This window comes from Pseudophryne corroboree, chromosome 7 (assembly GCF_028390025.1).
Source record: "Pseudophryne corroboree isolate aPseCor3 chromosome 7, aPseCor3.hap2, whole genome shotgun sequence".
NCBI classification, from domain to species: Eukaryota; Metazoa; Chordata; class Amphibia; order Anura; family Myobatrachidae; genus Pseudophryne; species Pseudophryne corroboree.
In genome coordinates, this window is record NC_086450.1 from 249,464,493 (window position 1) to 249,485,660 (window position 21,168).

The window sequence follows — 21,168 nt, forward strand, 5'->3', positions numbered from 1 at the left end:
TGCAATAATATGTGTAAGAGGGTCAAAGTCAAGGGACTGGTCATAGGAGGGAGGTAAGGATAAAACATAATGTCTTAATTGAAGATACATAAAAAAGTCCACACGTGGGACCTGATATTTAGCAATTAAATCAGAAAAGGACATTAATACACCCCCAGGATTGACTACATCCTTAATTAACGCAATGCCCTTATGCTGCCGGCGGCTGAATCGCATATTGTCTAACGCTGCTGGAAAACATGGATTACCACAAAATGATAAATTTGGAATGAGACGATTTTCTTTTAAGTGGTTTGTTGACATACCACCATGCCAAGTGGGTATCCCAAAAGAGAGGGTTAGTACGGACAGAAGGAGGGAGGCTAGCTTTAGCAGTGTAAAGCAATGCACAGAGATTGTACAGTGCACAAAGTGTTTGTTCTATAGCGTAATTAGAGTATGTAGAACGAGAGAGCAACCAATCAAATATGTATCGAAATGCTACAGCATTGGTAAAAGCGGATACATCTGCCACAGCCGAACAGCTCTCCCTGTCAGCGCTTCTGCAGGCAGGAAAATGGCGCTGAACTTCTGCTGGGTCTGCTCTGAGAAGCTCCGCCCCCTTTCATGGCACAGCTTCCTGCTCTCCTGTAGTTTATACTGGCCTGAGGAATTGTGCTGGTAGCGATCCTGGGACCCTGACAGGCTTGCTAGACAGTGTAGGGTGTAGGCGCTGGCTCACGGCGCCCCTCACAGCACCGCACCATGTACCGCTGAGCCCTGGAGCGCAGTTAGTACTGCGCTCCCTACCCTGTTGCCGCCATCTTCACGCCGATTCCCCGCTTGCCAGGGGGGGGCGGTGTCTAACTCACCACTGAAGTCTTCTGGCTCTGTAAGGGGGTGGCAGCATGCTGCTGGGGTGAGCGATCCCCTGTGGCAGCGAACGTTCGATCCCCTCAGGAGCTCAGTGTCCTATCAGCGGAGATAGTGGCTCAGACCCCTCAGGGCGGACACTACTCACCCCTCCACCCCCCCTTAGTCCCTTGAAGCAGGAAGGCTGTTGCCAGCAGCCTCCCTGTGCCTAAACTCTTAAAAAAAAATAAATAAAAGAACTCCTAAGGAGCTCCCCTAGCTGTGGCCGGCTCCTCCGGGCACATTTTCTAAACTGAGTCTGGTAGGAGGGGCATAGAGGGAGGAGCCAGCCCACACTCTCAAACTCTTAAAGTGCCAGTGGATCCTAGTGGACCTGTCTATACCCCATGGTACTAATGTGGACCCCAGCATCCTCTAGGACGTAAGAGAAAGTTTCTTATTGTGAAATGAAAACAAAATGAAATTATGTAAAGTGTGCTTATATGTCATTCTTAGGTTCAGTTATGTGGTGAGAGAGGGTTCTCTTCAGTTTGTTCATAAACTGTTTGTCCACATATTTTATGATAAGGCACACGCACTAGTTTTGTTGATTACATTGACCATAAATATTTTGAATTGGTCCTGGAGCACCAACCAAGGGCACCCCTGCAAGTGCCCCAAGGCACCCAGTTTGAGAACCACTGCATTAACCAATTAGCTTCTCTCATTTTACAGGCTGTAGTAAAGGTAAAGGCTCCACTTTATCTCTCTTCATGCTTTGACAAATACCCCTCCCCCCACCCCACCCTTAGAATGATATGCTTACTATCAATGACAATGTGTGACTAAAGTAGAGTATTAATTAGTTAATTCATTCATTCTACAGTATTCATGATCCAGAACATGTCAAGTGGACATCTTTCCAGTTTATAACAGAATGATATGTTGTGTAGCATTCATTCAGATACAGTACTTTTTTCTAGTTTTGTTGAAAAATTGAATTTGTAGCTACCTGCATATTGTCATCAGGTATAATCTGCATCTGAATTGGGTACTTGTGCCAATTATTTAATCCAAGTTGGCTATTTCTTTTAATGTACTTTTTGTAAAAATTTACAATCTATTAATTTATTGCAGAAAAACCGCACAATCCAATGGTGAATGCTGGTGCTATCGTGATCACTTCTTTAATAAAGGTATGTTCTTGTAGTAATGTCCTTCTAGAAACAAACATGAAACCATTAATCTTTTGGATTAGTTTGTCAATTGTATTATTTAATGTGTTGTATAATTTTAACTGTTGCTCGCCTTAAATTGGATTACATTACTGTGAAATAAACTCTCAATTAAATGGTGACGCCACCCAAGTTTTGTTTGTTTAGGATAAGATATGAAAACCCTTTACATAACTTTTCATTTACTTTATACTTGTAATAGGGGTCACAGAATTTTTTTCCTTAGTCATAGAATAGAACCATATTAAAAGAAGTTATAACTTTATTGTTCAGGAACTTTCTTGTATCTTTGACAGAGGCGTCCAACGAAAGATAATAAATAGTAGCATTGAAATGGTAATATCAATCCAATGACCATTAAACTACGGGGCATGTGTACTAAGATTTGCTGAACATTTTTCAGTCCATATAGCAACTAGAAAAGTCATTTTGAACATTTTTACCACGCCTATGTACAAAGGATGACAAGCCGAAGTATTAGTTGCAAAAACAAATATTTTCTGCAATATTAATATTCGTAGTTCATAAGAATTTTCACTCACCCCTGGCTCTATATTGTGTCTGTGCATATGCATGGACTTCAGGTCAGACATTCATGCGCACATTTAATACAGGGTCGCTCAGATAGCTTAAAGAATGTGATCATCTAGGAGTTGGCCCTGCCTGAAACAGTTTGTGAAATCTGCCGAATTGCTCCTTTTGTACATAGGAAGGATACTTTTCAGAAAATTATGCAAAAACTAACATTTCTCTTAGAGGATGCTGGGGTCCATATTAGTACCATGGGGTATAGACGGGTCCACTAGGAGCCACTGGCACTTTAAGAGTTTGAGAGTGTGGGCTGGCTCCTCCCTCTATGCCACTCCTACCAGACTCAGTTTAGAAAATGTGCCCGGAGGAGCCAGTCACAGCTAGTTGAGCTCCTAGAGCTTCTTTAGTTTTCCTTCGAGAGTAGTGTCCGCCCTGAGGGGTCTGAGCCACTATCTTCTGAGGGTGCTGATCGCTAGCCGTCCCAGGTGACTGCTCACTCCCGCAGCATGCCACCACCCCCTTACAGAGCCAGAAGGTTCCGGTGGCGAGTGAGTCACCACCCACCCCCCGGAAAGCGGGGTGCTGGTGTGAAGATAACTGCGCTCCGGAGACTCAGCGGTACAAAGTGCGGCGCTGTGAGGGGCGCCCTGAGCCAGCGCCTACACCCTACACTGGTCTACAAGCCTGTCAGCACTAACCTCAGGCCAGTAAAAAACAACTGAAGAGCGGGAAGCAGCGCCATGTTCAGGGGGCGGAGCTTCTCCTCAGAGCGGACCCAGCAACGTTCAGCGCCATTTTCCTGCCTGCAGATCCTGATACAGAGACGCTGACAGGAAGAGCTGTCCCTCCAAGCAACTCCAGCTATCCTGTGCGGTACCAGGGGGTTGTAGAAGGGGGGAGAGGTTTTGTAAAGACTGTGTAGTCTATTAAGGTACACAGATAGCGCTGGTAGTTGTGTTAATTCTACCTCAGAAAGCGCTGTGTGTGGGTAGGCTCCAATCTCTGTCTCTCTCTATGGCATACTTGGGGGGAAACTGTGTCTGACAATTCCCTGTGTGTGTGTAGGGCTGTTTGATATCTTCCATAGCCATGTCTAGGGACTCTGTCATATGCTGCAGAGGATGTTTCCTCTCAGGGGGAATCCATTTCATGTACACAGGAATGTAATGCCCTGTCTCATATCCCTATTATTGAGTCTTGGTGGTTAACCCCTATTAAAGGGATGATCTCTCAGATCTCTACTAGGGTAGCAAATACTGAGACTGAAACTCAGGTGTTAAAAAGAAATCTATGGCAGTTTGGTCAGTTCTGTTCCTGTTCCTGCAAAATCCCCTAGCATGTTTCCAAAGAAACGTGCACTTGCCCAAATTATGCAAGATGAGACGGATACCGACTCTGATACTGCAGACGGTGATGGGGATGTGCTGAGGGGGGCGGCATCCCTTGCAAAGGGGGTGCAGCACATGATTGAGGCCATTAGAGATGTGTTAAATATTACTGACACAACACCTGAGCAGGTTGAGGAGGCTTACTTCACTGACAATAAGAAAAGCCTCGCTAACCTTCCCTGCATCTAGAGAATTAAATGCTATATTTGAAAAAACCTGGGAAAGCCTGGAGAAAAAATCCCAGATCCCAAAAGGGGTTCTGGTTGCTTTTCCCTTCCCTGAGGAGGATAGGAAAAAATGGGAAAAACCACCCATTGCTGACGCATCTGTCTCCAGACTGTCTAAAAAGATGGTTTTACCTGTCCATGGATCTACCACATTAAAAGAACTGGCAGATCGTAGGATTAACACTACGCTCAAATCCATTTACACTGCTTCAGCAGTGGCGTTAATTCCCACTATTGCCTGTGCATGGATTTCTGAGGCCATAGTAAAGTGGTCAGGCACATTACTAGAGGATTTGGATACAATGGATAGAAGTGACATTGAATTGTTTTTACGTAACATGCAGGATTCTGCAGGGTTTATGGTGGAGTCCATGAAGGACCTGGGTACGCTGACTGCGTGGATATCTTCCATGTTGGTATCAGTTCGTAGGGGACTCTGGCTACGCCAATGGTCTGCAGACGCGGAATCCAGGAGAAGTGTGGAGAACCTACCCCACACAGGCCAGGCTCTATTTGGGGAAGCATTGGATGCGTGGATTTCCACGGTTACCACAGGTAAGTCACCTTTCCTTCCCTCTGCTACGCCTCCTAAGCAGAAACCATTGTCTTCAGCTGTATCGCAGTCCTTTTGGACCGCTGGGGCGAAAAAGTCCAAGCCCCCTACCACCTTCTTTATATGTGGTCGTGCAAAATCCAAAAAGCCTGCACCTGCAGGCCCCCAGTACCAGATACCTGCTTCTGGTTCCTTAAAATCCTCAGCATGACGGTGGACCGCACAGCCTGGAGGACGGGTTGGTGGGTGCGAGACTCAGACGTTAAAGACACGTCTGTGTGTCGTCCGGCCTGGATCCCTGGGTACAAGATACTGTGTTCCAGGGGTACAGACTGGCGTTTCAAGTATTCCCGCCTCACCGGTTCTTCAAATCAGGCTTGCCAGCCTTGCTGATAGACAGGGCTATCCTACAGTAGGCCATCCTAAAATTGGAAAAGTCATAGGTCATTATTCCAGTTCCACCTCATATGCAAAACAAGGGTTATTATTCTAACCTTTTCGTGGTACCGAAACCATATGGTTCGCTCAGACCGATTTTGAACTTGAAATCGCTGAACCCTAACCTGAAGGTGTTCAAATTCAAAATGGAGTCTCTCAGGGCAGTGATCTCCGGTCTGGAGGAGGGAGAGTTTCTGATGCATGCCTCCACATCCCGATTTGGCTGCAGCACCAGGCTTATCTCAGATTTGCACTGTTAGACAGTCACAATCAATTTCAGGCGCTGCCATTCGGCCTCTCCACAGCTCCGAGGGTGTTCACCAAGGTGATGGCATAGTTGATGGTTCTCCTCCGCAGACAGGAGGTGAACATAATTCCATATCTGGATGATCTGCTGATAAAGGCATCGTCCAGGGAGACGTCGTTGCAGTCCATTGTTTTCTCTGACGTCCTAGTGGATGCTGGGTACTCCGTAAGGACCATGGGGAATAGACGGGCTCCGCAGGAGACTGGGCACTTCTTTAAAGAAAAGATTAGGTACTACATCTGGTGTGCACTGGCTCCTCCCTCTATGCCCCTCCTCCAGACCTCAGTTAGAATCTGTGCCCGGCCTGAGCTGGATGCACTTAGTGGGCTCTCCTGAGTTCACTAAAAAGAAAAGTATTTGTTAGGTTTTTTATTTTCAGTGAGATGTGCTGGCAACAGACTCACTGCTACGTGGGACTTAGGGGAGAGAAGCAAACCTACCTGCTTGCAGCTAGCTTGTGCTTCTAGGCTACTGGACACCATTAGCTCCAGCGGAATCGAACACAGGGCCCGACCTCGATCGTCCGTTCCCGGAGCCGCGCCGCCGTCCCCCTTGCAGAGCCAGAAGACTGAAGAAACCGGAGGAAATCGGCGGCTGAACACTTCGGTCTTCAATAAGGTAGCGCACAGCACTGCAGCTGTGCGCCATTGCTCCCACAGCACACCACACGCTCCGGTCACTGGTGGGTGCTGGGGGGGGGGGGCGCCCTGGGCTGCAATTAATATACCTTTTGGCAATAAAAAGCACATAATACAGTGTTTAACACTGTATATGTGCAGAAACCCCCGCCATTAACGTTATAAAAAGCGGGGGAAGCCCGCCGTTGAAGGGGCGGGGCTATCTCCCTCAGCACAGCCAGCGCCATTTTCTCTTCACAGCTCCGCTGGAAGGACGCTCCCCAGGCTCTCCCCTGCAGTATACACTACAGAAGGGTAAAAAAGAGAGGGGGGGCACATAAATTTAGGCGCAAATTGTGATATATGCAGCTATAGGGGGAAAATTCACTTTGTGTATAGTGTCTATCCCTCTGTTATATAGCACTCTGGTGTGTGCTGGCATACTCTCTCTCTGTCTACCCAAAGGACTTTGTGGGGTCCTGTCCTCAGTCAGAGCATTCCCTGTGTGTGTGTGCGGTGTGTTGGTACGGCTGTGTCGACATGTTTGAGGACGCTTACGTGGAGGCGGAGCAGGAGCCGGTAAGTGTGATGTCGCCCCCTGCGGGGCCGACACCTGAGTGGATGGATACGTGGAAGGTATTAACCGACAGTGTCAACTCCTTGCATAAAAGGTTCGATGACGCAGCTTTGGGACAGCCGGCATCTCAGCCCGCGCCTGCCCAGGCATCTCAGAGGCCGTCAGGGGCTCAAAAACGTCAAAAATGAATTGTGTGAAGAAGCGTGGGGTTCCCCAGATAAGAAACTAGTAATTTCTAAGCGGTTACTAATGGCGTACCCTTTCCCGCCAACGGATAGGTTACGCTGGGAGACATCCCCTAAGGTGGACAAGGCGCTCACACGCTTATCAAAAAAGGTGGCACTGCCGTCTCAGGATACGGCCGCCTTAAAGGAGCCTGCAGATAGAAAGCAGGAGGCTATCCTGAAGTCTGTGTATACACACTCAGGTACTATACTGAGACCTGCTATTGCTTCAGCATGGATGTGTAGTGCTGCAGCAGCTTGGTCTGATTCCCTGTCTGATAACATTGATTCCCTTGACAGGGACACTATATTGCTAACCATAGAGCATATTAAAGACGTAGTCTTATATATGAGAGATGCACAGAGGGACATTTGCCGGCTGGCATCTAGAATTAATGCAATGTCCATTTCTGCCAGGAGAGTATTGTGGACTCGGCAGTGGACAGGTGATGCTGATTCTAAAAGGCACATGGAAATTTTGCCTTATAAGGGTGAGGAATTGTTTGGGGACGGTCTTTCGGACCTCGTATCCACAGCAACAGCTGGGAAGTCGACTTTTTTACCTCAGGTTCCCTCACAGCCTAAGAAAGCACCGTATTATCAAGTACAGTCCTTTCGGCCTCAGAAAGGCAAGCGGGTTAAAGGCGCGTCCTTTCTGCCCAGAGGCAGGGGTAGAGGGAAAAAGCTGCACCATACAGCCAGTTCCCAAGAACAAAAATCCTCCCCTGCTTCCACTAAGTCCACCGCATGACGCTGGGGCTCCACATGTGGAGCCAGGTGCGGTGGGGGCCCGTCTCCGGAACTTCAGCGACCAGTGGGTTCGCTCACAGGTGGATCTCTGGGTTCTACAAGTAGTATCTCAGGGATACAAGCTGGAGTTCGAGACGTCTCCCCCTCGCCGTTACCTCAAATCAGCCTTGCCAGCTACTCCCCAGGACAGGGAGGTAGTACTGGCGGCAATTCACAAGCTGTACCTCAAGCAGGTGATAATCAAAGTTCCCCTCCTTCAACAGGGACGGGGTTACTATTCCACAATGTTTGTGGTACCGAAACCAGACGGTTTGGTGAGACCCATTCTAAATTTGAAATCCTTGAACACTTATATAAGGAAGTTCAAGTTCAAAATGGAATCGCTCAGGGCGGTTATTGCAAGCCTGGAAGAGGGGGATTACATGGTATCACTGGACATCAAGGATGCTTACCTACATGTCCCCATTTACCCACTTCACCAGGTGTACCTCCGTTTTGTGGTACAGGACTGCCATTACCAATTCCAGACGTTGCCGTTTGGTCTGTCCACGGCACCGAGGGTATTTACCAAAGTAATGGCCGAAATGATGATACTCCTTCGGAAGAAGGGCGTTATAATTTCTCTAACGTCCTAGTGGATGCTGGGGACTCCGAAAGGACCATGGGGAATAGCGGCTCCGCAGGAGACTGGGCACAAAGTAAAAGCTTTAGGACTAGCTGGTGTGCACTGGCTCCTCCCCCTATGACCCTCCTCCAAGCCTCAGTTAAGATTTTGTGCCCGAACGAGAAGGGTGCAATCTAGGTGGCTCTCCTGAGCTGCTTAGAGTAAAAGTTTAAATAGGTTTTTTTATTTTCAGTGAGACCTGCTGGCAACAGGCTCACTGCATCGAGGGACTAAGGGGAGAAGAAGCGAACTCCCTGCGTGCAGAGTGGATTGGGCTTCTTAGGCTACTGGACATTAGCTCCAGAGGGACGATCACAGGCCCAGCCATGGATGGGTCCCGGAGCCGCGCCGCCGGCCCCCTTACAGAGCCAGAAGAGTGAAGAGGTCCAGAAAATCGGCGGCAGAAGACGTCCTGTCTTCAATAAGGTAGCGCACAGCACCGCAGCTGTGCGCCATTGCTCTCAGCACACTTCACACTCCGGTCACTGAGGGTGCAGGGCGCTGGGGGGGGGGCGCCCTGGGACGCAATGAAAATACCTTAAATGGCTAAAAATACATCACATATAGCTCCTGGGCTATATGGATGTATTTAACCCCTGCCAGTTTTCCACAAAAAAGCGGGAGAAAGGCCGCCGGAAAAGGGGCGGAGCCTATCTCCTCAGCACACAAGCGCCATTTTTTCCTCACAGCTCCGTTGGAGGAAGGCTCCCTGACTCTCCCCTGCAGTCCTGCACAACAGAAACAGGGTAAAACAAGAGAGGGGGGCACTAAATTGGCATATTAATATATACAGCAGCTATATTAGGGAAAAACACTTATATAAGGTTATCCCTGTATATATATAGCGCTCTGGTGTGTGCTGGCAAACTCTCCCTCTGTCTCCCCAAAGGGCTAGTGAGGTCCTGTCCTCTATCAGAGCATTCCCTGTGTGTGTGCTGTGTGTCGGTACGCTGTGTCGACATGTATGAGGAGGAAAATGGTGTGGAGGCGGAGCAATTGCCTGTGTTAGTGATGTCACCCCCTAGGGAGTCGACACCTGACTGGATGGTCTTATGGAAAGAATTACGTGATAGTGTCGGCACTTTACAAAAGACTGTTGACGACATGAGACAGCCGGCAAATCAGTTGATACCTGTACAGGCGTCTCAAACACCGTCAGGGGCTATAAAACGCCCGTTACCTCAGGTCGATACAGACACTGACACGGACACTGACTCCAGTGTCGACGGTGAGGAAACAAACGTATTTTCCAGTAGGGCCACACGTTACATGATCACGGCAATGAAGGAGGTTTTGAACATTTCTGATACTACAAGTACCACAAAAAAGGTTATTATGTGGGGTGTGAAAAAACTACCCGTAGTTTTTCCTGAATCAGGTGAATTAAATGAGGTGTGTGATGAAGCGTGGGTTTCCCCCGATAAAAAACTGCTAATTTCTAAAAAATTATTGGCATTATACCCTTTCCCGCCAGAGGTTAGGGCGCGTTGGGAAACACCCCCTAGCGTAGATAAAGCGCTCACACGCTTATCAAAACAAGTGGCGTTACCGTCCCCTGATACGGCCGCCCTCAAGGAACCAGCTGATGGGAAGCTGGAAAATATCCTTAAAAGTATATACACACATACTGGTATTATACTGCGACCAGCAATCGCCTCAGCCTGGATGTGCAGTGCTGGGGTGGCTTGGTCGGATTCCCTGACTGAAAATATTGATACCCTGGACAGGGACAATATATTATTGACTATAGAGCATTTAAAGGATGCATTTCTATATATGCGAGATGCACAGAGGGATATTTGCACTCTGGCATCAAGAGTAAGTGCGATGTCCATTTCTGCCAGAAGAGGATTATGGACGCGACAGTGGTCAGGGGATGCGGATTCCAAACGGCATATGGAAGTATTGCCGTATAAAGGGGAGGAGTTATTTGGGGTCGGTCTATCGGACCTGGTGGCCACGGCAACGGCTGGAAAATCCACCTTTTTACCCCAAGTCACCTCGCAGCAGAAAAAGATACCGTCTTTTCAGGCTCAGTCCTTTCGTCCCCATAAGGGCAAGCGGGCAAAAGGCCACTCATATCTGCCCCGGGGCAGAGGAAGGGGAAAAAGACTGCAGCAAACAGCCTCTTCCCACGAACAGAAGCCCTCCCCCGCTTCTGCCAAGTCCTCAGCATGACGCTGGGGCCTTACAAGCGGACTCAGGCAAGTTGGGGGCCCGTCTCAAGAATTTCAGCGTGCAGTGGGCACACTCGCAAGTGGACCCCTGGATCCTGCAGGTAGTATCTCAGGGGTACAAATTGGAATTCGAGACGTCTCCCCCTCGCCGGTTCCTGAAGTCTGCTTTACCAACGTCTCCCCCCGACAGGGAGGCGGTATTGGAAGCCATTCACAAGCTGTATTCCCAGCAGGTGATAATCAAGGTACCCCTCCTACAACAGGGAAAGGGGTATTATTCCACGCTGTTTGTGGTACCGAAGCCGGACGGCTCGGTGAGACCCATTTTAAATCTGAAATCCTTGAACACTTACATAAAAAGGTTCAAGTTCAAGATGGAGTCACTCAGAGCAGTGATAGCGAACCTGGAAGAAGGGGACTATATGGTGTCTCTGGACATCAAGGATGCTTACCTCCATGTCCCAATTTGCCCTTCTCACCAAGGGTACCTCAGGTTTGTGGTACAGAACTGTCACTATCAGTTTCAGACTCTGCCGTTTGGATTGTCCACGGCACCCCGGGTCTTTACCAAGGTAATGGCCGAAATGATGATTCTTCTTCGAAGAAAAGGCGTCTTAATTATCCCTTACTTGGACGATCTCCAGATAAGGGCAAGGTCCAGAGAACAGTTAGAGGTCGGAGTAGCACTATCTCAAGTAGTACTACGACAGCACGGATGGATTCTAAATATTCCAAAATCACAGCTGATTCCGACGACACGTCTGCTGTTCCTAGGGATGATTCTGGACACAGTACAGAAAAAGGTGTTTCTCCCGGAGGAGAAAGCCCAGGAGTTATCCGACCTAGTCAGGAACCTCCTAAGACCAGGCCAAGTGTCAGTACATCAATGCACAAGGGTCCTGGGAAAGATGGTGGCTTCTTACGAAGCGATTCCATTCGGCAGATTCCACGCAAGAACTTTTCAGTGGGATCTGCTGGACAAATGGTCCGGATCGCATCTTCAAATGCATCAGCGGATAACCCTGTCTCCAAGGACAAGGGTGTCTCTCCTGTGGTGGTTACAGAGTGCTCATCTCCTAGAGGGCCGCAGATTCGGCATTCAGGATTGGGTTCTGGTGACCACGGATGCCAGCCTGAGAGGCTGGGGAGCAGTCACACAGGGAAGAAATTTCCAGGGCTTGTGGTCAAGCATGGAAACGTCACTTCACATAAATATCCTGGAACTAAGGGCCATTTACAATGCCCTAAGTCAGGCAAGACCTCTGCTTCAGGGTCAGCCGGTGTTGATCCAGTCGGACAACATCACGGCAGTCGCCCACGTAAACAGACAGGGCGGCACAAGAAGCAGGAGGGCAATGATGGAAGTGGCAAGGATTCTTCGCTGGGCGGAGAATCATGTGATAGCACTGTCAGCAGTGTTCATTCCGGGAGTGGACAACTGGGAAGCAGACTTCCTCAGCAGACACGATCTTCACCCGGGGGAGTGGGGACTTCACCCAGAAGTCTTCCACATGATTGTGAACCGTTGGGAAAAACCAAAGGTGGACATGATGGCGTCCCGCCTCAACAAAAAACTGGACAGATATTGCGCCAGGTCAAGGGACCCTCAGGCAATAGCTGTGGACGCTCTGGTAACACCGTGGATGTACCAGTCAGTGTATGTGTTGCCTCCTCTTCCTCTCATACCAAAAGTACTGAGAATCATAAGAAGGAGAGGAGTAAAGACTATACTCGTGGCTCCGGATTGGCCAAGAAGGACTTGGTACCCGGAAATTCAAGAGATGCTCACGGAAGACCCGTGGCCTCTACCTCTAAGAAAGGACCTGCTCCAGCAGGGACCATGTCTGTTCCAAGACTTACCGCGGCTGCGTTTGACGGCATGGCGGTTGAACGCCGGATCCTGAAGGAAAAAGGCATTCCGGATGAAGTCATCCCTAACCTGATCAAAGCCAGGAAGGATGTAACCATACAACATTATCACCGTATTTGGCGTAAATATGTTGCGTGGTGCGAGGCCAGGAAGGCCCCTACAGAGGAATTTCAACTGGGTCGTTTCCTGCATTTCCTGCAAACAGGACTGTCTATGGGCCTCAAATTAGAATCCATTAAGGTTCAAATTTCGGCCCTGTCAATATTCTTCCAGAAGGAACTGGCTTCTGTTCCTGAAGTTCAGACGTTTGTCAAGGGAGTACTGCATATACAGCCTCCTTTTGTGCCTCCAGTGGCACCTTGGGATCTCAATGTAGTTTTGGGATTCCTAAAATCACATTGGTTTGAACCACTCACCACTGTGGACTTAAAATATCTCACATGGAAAGTGGTAATGCTGTTAGCCCTGGCTTCAGCCAGGCGTGTCTCAGAATTGGCGGCTTTATCCTATAAAAGCCCTTACCTAATTTTTCATACGGACAGGGCAGAATTGAGGACTCGTCCTCAATTTCTTCCTAAGGTGGTTTCAGCATTTCACTTAAACCAGCCTATTGTGGTGCCTGCGGCTACTAGGGACTTGGAGGATTCCAAGTTGCTGGACGTAGTCAGGGCCCTGAAAATATATGTTTCCAGGACGGCTGGAGTCAGAAAATCTGATTCGCTGTTTATCCTGTATGCACCCAGCAAGCTGGGTGCTCCTGCTTCTAAGCAGACGATTGCTCGTTGGATTTGTAGTACAATTCAGCTTGCACATTCTGTGGCAGGCCTGCCACAGCCAAAATCTGTAAAAGTCCATTCCACACGGAAAGTGGGCTCATCTTGGGCGGCTGCCCGAGGGGTCTCGGCTTTACAACTTTGCTGAGCAGCTACTTGGTCAGGGGCAAACACGTTTGCTAAATTCTACAAATTTGATACCCTGGCTGAGGAGGACCTGGAGTTCTCTCATTCGGTGATGCAGAGTCATCCGCTCTCTCCCGCCCGTTTGGGAGCTTTGGTATAATCCCCATGGTCCTTTCGGAGTCCCCAGCATCCACTAGGACGTTAGAGAAAATAAGAATTTACTTACCGATAATTCTATTTCTCATAGTCCGTAGTGGATGCTGGGCGCCCATCCCAAGTGCGGATTGTCTGCATTACTTGTACATAGTTATTGTTACAAAAATCGGGTTATTGTTGTTGTGAGCCATCTTTTCGGAGGCTCCTTATGTTATCATGCTGTTAACTGGGTTCAGATAACAAGTTGTACGGTGTGATTGGTGTGGCTGGTATGAGTCTTACCCGGGATTCAAAATCCTTCCTTATTGTGTACGCTCGTCCGGGCACAGTATCCTAACTGAGGCTTGGAGGAGGGTCATAGGGGGAGGAGCCAGTGCACACCAGCTAGTCCTAAAGCTTTTACTTTGTGCCCAGTCTCCTGCGGAGCCGCTATTCCCCATGGTCCTTTCGGAGTCCCCAGCATCCACTACGGACTATGAGAAATAGAATTATCGGTAAGTAAATTCTTATTTATCCCGTACTTGGACGATCTCCTTATAAAGGCGAGGTCCAGGGAGCAGTTGTTGGTCGAAGTAGCACTATCTCAGGAAGTGCTACAACAGCACGGCTGGATTCTGAATATCCCAAAGTCGCAGCTGGTTCCTACGACGCGTCTGCTGTTCTTGGGTATGATTCTGGACACAGAACAGAAGAAGGTGTTTCTCCCGGAGGAGAAGGCCAAGGAGTTGTCATCTCTGGTCAGAGACCTCCTAAAACCAATACAGGTGTCGGTGCATCACTGCACGCGAGTCCTAGGAAAGATGGTAGCTTCTTACGAGGCAATTCCATTCGGCAGGTTCCATGCAAGGATCTTTCAGTGGGATCTGTTAGACAAGTGGTCCGGATCGCATCTTCAGATGCATCGGCTGATCACCCTGTCCCCGAGGGCCAGGGTGTCTCTGCTGTGGTGGCTGCAGAGTGCTCATCTTCTCGAGGGCCGCAGATTCGGCATACAGGACTGGGTCCTGGTGACCACGGATGCAAGCCTCCGAGGTTGGGGGGCAGTCACTCAGGGAAGAAACTTCCAAGGACAATGGTCGAGTCAGGAGGCTTCCCTACACATTAATATTCTGGAACTAAGGGCCATTTACAATGCCCTAAGTCAGGCAAAACCCCTGCTTCAAAACCAGCCGGTGCTGATTCAGTCAGACAACATCACGGCGGTCGCCCATGTAAACCGACAGGGCGGCACAAGAAGCAGGATGGCGATGGCAGAAGCCACAAGGATTCTCCGATTGGCGGAAAATCACGTGCAAGCACTGTCAGCAGTGTTCATTCCGGGAGTGGACAACTGGGAAGCAGACTTCCTCAGCAGGCACGACCTCCACCCGGGAGAGTGGGGACTTCATCCAGAAGTCTTCCAGCTGATTGTAAATCGTTGGGAAAGGCCACAGGTGGACATGATGGCATCCCGCCTCAACAAAAAGCTAAAAAGATATTGCGCCAGGTCAAGGGACCCTCAGGCGATAGCTGTGGACGCACTAGTGACACCGTGGGTGTACCAGTCGGTTTATGTGTTCCCTCCTCTTCCTCTCATACCCAAGGTACTGAGGATAGTAAGAAAGAGAGGAGTAAGAACTATACTCATCGTTCCGGATTGGCCAAGAAGAACTTGGTACCCAGAACTACACGAAATGATCTCAGAGGACCCTTGGCCTCTGCCTCTCAGACAGGACCTGCTACAGCAGGGGCCCTGTCTGTTCCAAGACTTACCGCGGCTGCGTTTGACGGCATGGCGGTTGAACGCCGGATCCTGATGGAAAAGGGCATTCCGGTTGAAGTCATTCCTACGCTGATAAAAGCTAGGAAGGATGTGACAGCAAAACATTATCACCGCATATGGCGAAAATATGTTGCTTGGTGTGAGGCTATGAAGGCCCCAACAGAAGAATTTCAGCTGGGTCGATTTCTGCACTTCCTACAGTCAGGAGTGACTATGGGCCTAAAATTGGGATCCATTAAAGTCCAGATTTCGGCCCTGTCTATTTTCTTTCAAAAAGAACTGGCTTCACTGCCTGAAGTTCAGACGTTTGTTAAGGGAGTGCTGCATATTCAGCCTCCTTTTGTGCCTCCAGTGGCACCTTGGGATCTCAACGTTGTGTTGGATTTCCTAAAATCACATTGGTTTGAGCCACTTAAGACCGTGGAGTTGAAGTATCTCACGTGGAAAGTGGTCATGCTTTTGGCCTTGGCTTCGGCTAGGCGTGTGTCAGAATTGGCGGCTTTGTCATGTAAAAACCCCTATCTGATATTCCATATGGACAGGGCAGAATTGAGGACTCGTCCCCAATTTCTCCCTAAGGTGGTATCAGCGTTTCATTTGAACCAACCTATTGTGGTGCCTGCGGCTACTCGGGATTTGGAGGCTTCCAAGTTGCTGGATGTAGTCCGGGCCCTGAAAATCTATGTTTCCAGGACGGCTAGAGTCAGAAAAACTGACTAGCTGTTTATCCTGCATGCAGCCAACAAGCTGGGTGCTCCTGCTTCTAAGCAGACTATTGCTTGCTGGATCTGTAGCACGATTCACCTTGCACATTCAGTGGCTGGACTGCCGCATCCTAAATCAGTCAAAGCCCATTCCACGAGGATGGTGGGCTCCTCTTGGGCGGCTGCCCGAGGGGTCTCGGCTTTACAACTTTGCCGAGCTGCTACCTGGTCGGGATCAAACACGTTTGCAAAATTCTACAAGTTTGATACCCTGGCTGAGGAGGACCTTGAGTTTGCTCATTCGGTGCTGCAGAGTCATCCGCACTCTCCCGCCCGTTTGGGAGCTTTGGTATAATCCCCATGGTCCTTACGGAGTACCCAGCATCCACTAGGATGTCAGAGAAAATAAGATTTTACTCACCGGTAAATCTAATTCTCGAAGTCCGTAGTGGATGCTGGGAGCCCGTCCCAAGTGCGGAATTCTGCAATACTTGTATATAGTTATTGCTTAACTATAGGGTTTTTTGTTGTGAGCCATCAGTTTAATGAGGCTCAGTTGTTGTTCATACTGTTAACTGGGTATAGTTATCACGAGTTGTACGGTGTGATTGGTGTGGCTGGTATGAGTCTTACCCTGGATTCCAAATACTTTCCTTGTAATGTCAGCTCTTCCGGGCACAGTTTCCCTAACTGAGGTCTGGAGGAGGGGCATAGAGGGAGGAGCCAGTGCACACCAGATGTAGTACCTAATCTTTTCTTTAAAGAAGTGCCCAGTCTCCTGCGGAGCCCGTCTATTCCCCATGGTCCTTACGGAGTACCCAGCATCCACTACGGACTACGAGAAATAGATTTACCGGTGAGTAAAATCTTATTTTTACAACTCATCTGCTCAGGGAACATAGGCCCTCATTCCGAGTTGATCGCTCGCTGCCGTTTTTCGCAGCGCAGCGATCAGGTGGAAAAACGGCAATTCTGCGCATGTGCATGGTACGCAGTGCGCATGCGCTAAGTACTGTCACACAAAACTTTGTAGTTTTACACAAGCTCGAGCGACGCTTTTCAGTCGCTCGAGTGTTCGTTGTTTGATTGACAGGAAGTGGGTGTTTCTGGGCGGCAACTCAGCGTTTTCGGGGAGTGTGCTAAAAAACGCAGGCGTGCCTGGCAAAAACGCTGGAGTGACTGAATAAACGGGGGAGTGGCTGGCCGAACGCAGGGCGTGTTTATGACGTCAAACCAGGAACTAAACACTGCAGTCATCGCAAGCTACGAGTAAGTCTTGAGCCACTCTGAAACTGCATGAAATTTTTTAGTTGCAGAACTGCTAACCTTTCGATCGCACTTCTGCTAAGATACACTCCCTGAGGGCGGCGGCCTAGCGTTTGCATTGCTGCTAAAAGCAGCTAGCGAGCGATCAACTCGGAATGAGGGCCATGTTTGGATCCTGAACCTTCCAAAGTCCCATTTGGAGCAGACAAGGAGATTGTCTTTTCTGGGAATGATCCTCGACATGGAGGTGCAGAGGGTGTTTCTGCCAGAGGAGAAAGGGTTGGTGATTCAAACAATGGTACGGGACGTCCTGAAGCCAGCCCGGGTATCGGTTCATCAGTGCATTCGCCTTCTGGGGAAGACGGTTGCTTCTTACGAGACTCTACAGTATGGAAGGTTTCATGCTCGGGTCTTCCAACTGGATCTCCTGGATAAGTGGTCGGGATCTCATCTACACATGCACCAGAGAATACGTCTGTCGCCAAAAGCCAGGATCTCACTCCTCTGGTGGCTGCAAATACCTCACCTTCTGGAGGGCCGCAGGTTCGGGATTCAGGACTGGACCCTTCTAACCACAGATGCAAGTCTCAGGGGCTTGGGCGCAGTCAGTCAGGGGGAAACCTTCCAAGGAAGGTGGTCATGCCTGGAATCCAGTCTTCCAATAAACATTCTGGAACTAAGAGCCGTCTACAATGGTTTTCTCGAAACGGCTCATCTTTTTCAAGATCGAGCCATTCAAGTGCAGTCGAACAATGTAACGACGGTGACTTACATAAACCGTCAGGGCAGAACGAAGAGCAGAGCTGCAATGTCAGAGGTAACAAGAATCATCCTCTGGGCAGAAAAACACGCGTTGGCCCGGCCGCCGGCATACAATACTACACCTGAGAATTGGGTGTCCTGCTTCTAAGCAGACGATCTCGCTGGAACAGGTTCAGTATCCATCATGCGTATTCTACGGCAGACTTTCCGTGTCCAAAATCTGTTAAGGCCCACTCTTCTCATAAGGTGGGTTCTTCCTGAGCGGCTGCCCGGGGTGTCTCGGCTCTACAACTTTGCAGAGCGGCTACTTGGTCTGGGTCGAACACATTTGCGAAGTTGTGCAAGTTCGATACTTTGGCCGCTGAGGACCTAAGGTTTGGTCAATCAGTTCTGCAGGAGCCTCCGCGCTCTCCCTTCCGTTCTGGGAGCTTTGGTACATCCCCATAGTACTAATATATGGACCACAGAATCCTCTAAGACGTAAGAGAAAATATGATTTTAATTACCTACTGGTAAATCCTTTTCTCGTAGTCCGTAGAGGATGTTGGGCGCCCGCCCAGTGATTTCTTATCCTGTAGGGGTTATCTGGTCATTACGACTTTGTTCTTAGTTAAGTACTGCCTTGTTACTTGGTTTAGTAATGTTTCAGCTGTTGCTGAGTTTCAAGCTAGTTAGCTTGGTTTGCCTTGTTATGTGAGCTGGTGTGAATCTCGCCACTATCTGTGTAAAATCCTTCTCTCAAAGATGTCCGTCTCCTCGGGCACAATTTCTAGACTGAGTCTGGTAGGAGGGGCATAGAGGGAGTAGCCAGCCCACACTCTCAAGCTATTAAAGTGCCAGTGGCTCCTGGTGGACCCGTCTATACCCCATGGTACTAATGTGGACCCCAGCATCCTCTACGGACTACGAGAAAAGGATTTACCGGTAGGTAATTAAAATCCTATTTCTGCAGCAGGGTACACTGGGCTCCACAAGGAATAACATCTGGGTGTAGAGTAGGATCTTGGTCCGAGGCACCAACATGCTCAAAGCTTTGACTGTTCCCAAAATGCACAGCGCCGCCTCCTCTATAACCCTGCCTCCATGCACAGGAGCTCAGTTTGTAAGATGGTGCCTTGCAGTAAGCAGTCATACAACAGGGGGGCTGCTCAGGCAGCCCTAAGAAAGCTATTTTCAGAAGAAAAGAAGACTTCAAGGGCTGCAGCATTGTTAGATTTCAGTCAGACATACCCTGCTGCAGCTCCATCACTCCCCCAGTAGCGCTGTATACTCCCGCGCTCTGGTTGCCGGGTAACTACAGCGGAGGCTCCGGTGTTCTTCTTTGTCAGTCACACACTCGCTGCTGTCTCTTGGATCGCGTGGTCGCATACAGGGGGAGGTAAGGGTTCTCTTTGGCCCACTGTAATCGTGATCCGGCGCGGCCGGTGGGAAGCGGGTCACGCGCGCTGGCATGGACACTGTAAGGGGCAACCGCTCCACTAGTCATCGGGACACTGGGCACAGGTTGGTTTTCTCTCTAAAACCATTTATTTACAACCCGCAGATCCCGGTAGGGAAGCCAGCAAGGATAATAAAGCCTGACCTGTAGCCCCTCCCCCCAGCCCCAGGGCGCCATTTAGGGAAATGTTCCCGCCCTGGAGCTGCATATCTCTCTCCCTCACTCCCTGTTAGCCTTCATTACACGGAGCTGCGCTGTTCCTGGGACTGCTTTGGCAAATCCTCCTCTGTAAAGCCGCCTGCACGTCAGTGCTGTGCATTTTACAGGACACTTAAGTATTCTACCTGTCAGTGGACAGTGTTACTTAAAAAAGAGTGCATATAGGCCCTCATTCCGAGTTGCCGCTCGCTAGCTACTTTTAGCAGAAATGCAAACACAAAGCCGCCGCCCTCTGGGAGTGTATCTTAGCATAGCAGATTTGCTAACGAAAGATTTCCTTGCTGTTTCTGAATAGCTCCAGACCTACTCCTAGATTGCGATCACCTCAGTCCGTTTAGTTCCTAGTTTGACGTCACAAACACGCCCAGCGTCCGGCCAGCCATTCCTCCGTTTCTCCAGCCACTCCTGCATTTTTACCTGGCACGCCTGCGTTTTTTAGCACACTCCCTGAAAACGGCCAGTTTCCGCCCAGAAACACCCACTTCCTGTCAATCACACTACGATCAGCAGAGCGATTGAAAAGCTTCGTTCGCCCGTGAGTAAAATAGCATAGTTTTGTATAAAATTGCTTAGCGCCTGCGCCCTGCTGTGCATACGCATGCGCAGAACTGCCGGATTTTAGCCTAATAGCAATTCTGCTAAAATTAGCAGCGAGCGAACAACTCGGAATGAGGGCCATAGTCAGGGTTGTGTGGTACTATTACCCTGTGATATACTGTACATCCAGTTTAACTGTGTTTTACTATATCTCCTGTTCGTATATGTATAGCTATACTGAGTATTACTTTGAATTGCTAGTCCAATGCAGTCTTATTGTGTTGTATAACTTCTGCATTGTATATTGTGACTTTGTGTGTGTGCATGTAGCTGCTGCGTGGTTGCCATTTTGTGTATTTCACTCAGCCTGCTACACCTATATTCTGTAACCTGAGGGGGCTAATTGCGTCAGGTTTATTAACTAATATAGGTGTTTCACAAGATATACTTACTGTGTATTTTTCTTTTTTTTAATGTAAACTGTTTTTTATTGAGGCAGTAGACAAACATATAGTACATTGAATAACGGACAATAGGAGACAAAATCATTGCAGGGCAAACATAGCAGTAAAACATAACATGGTCCCCTACACTATAAAAAGAGTTGTCTATTTTCCAATCTTAAACAAGTATATGGAGAAAAACAACTATAAAACAGCTGAGTAAAAGTGAAGAAAGAAGAGAAGATAAAGAGAAAGGGGAAGAGAGGGGAGAAAGAGGGTAGAGACGCAAAAATTAGGGGTAATTGGGCTAATCTTAGATGAGCTTATGGGCCTCACAATAGGTTAAAAGGAAGGCAAGTCTGGTAGGTGGTCTGGAAAAAGCCGAGGAATTATCAAAATAAGTAGTGGGAGAAAATCTAGATAGTGACATAAGATCGGTATACAGGTGACTCCTTGAAGTCATACCACGAAACCAGATAGCCGTAAATTTAATAGGTCTCCCCAATGAAAAGGAGATCAAGTCCTCCATATCTAAAAAGTAATCAATCCTGTTAAACCATTGTTTGATCAAAGGCTATGAGGCAGACCTCCAA

General features: G+C 48.8%; 1 protein-coding gene across 6 annotated transcripts in view; it reads left to right on the top strand.

Annotated features, from left to right (window-relative positions):
• Positions 1-21,168, top strand: part of LOC134945051 (glutaminase kidney isoform, mitochondrial-like) — a 1,232,451-nt gene that overhangs the window by 520,181 nt on the left and 691,102 nt on the right. For all 6 annotated transcript variants that reach the window (XM_063934082.1, XM_063934081.1, XM_063934084.1 and 3 more), the window contains exon 7: positions 1,969-2,027. In XM_063934082.1, coding sequence (XP_063790152.1) covers positions 1,969-2,027 — 59 coding nt within the window. The remainder of the gene's footprint in view (positions 1-1,968; positions 2,028-21,168) is intronic.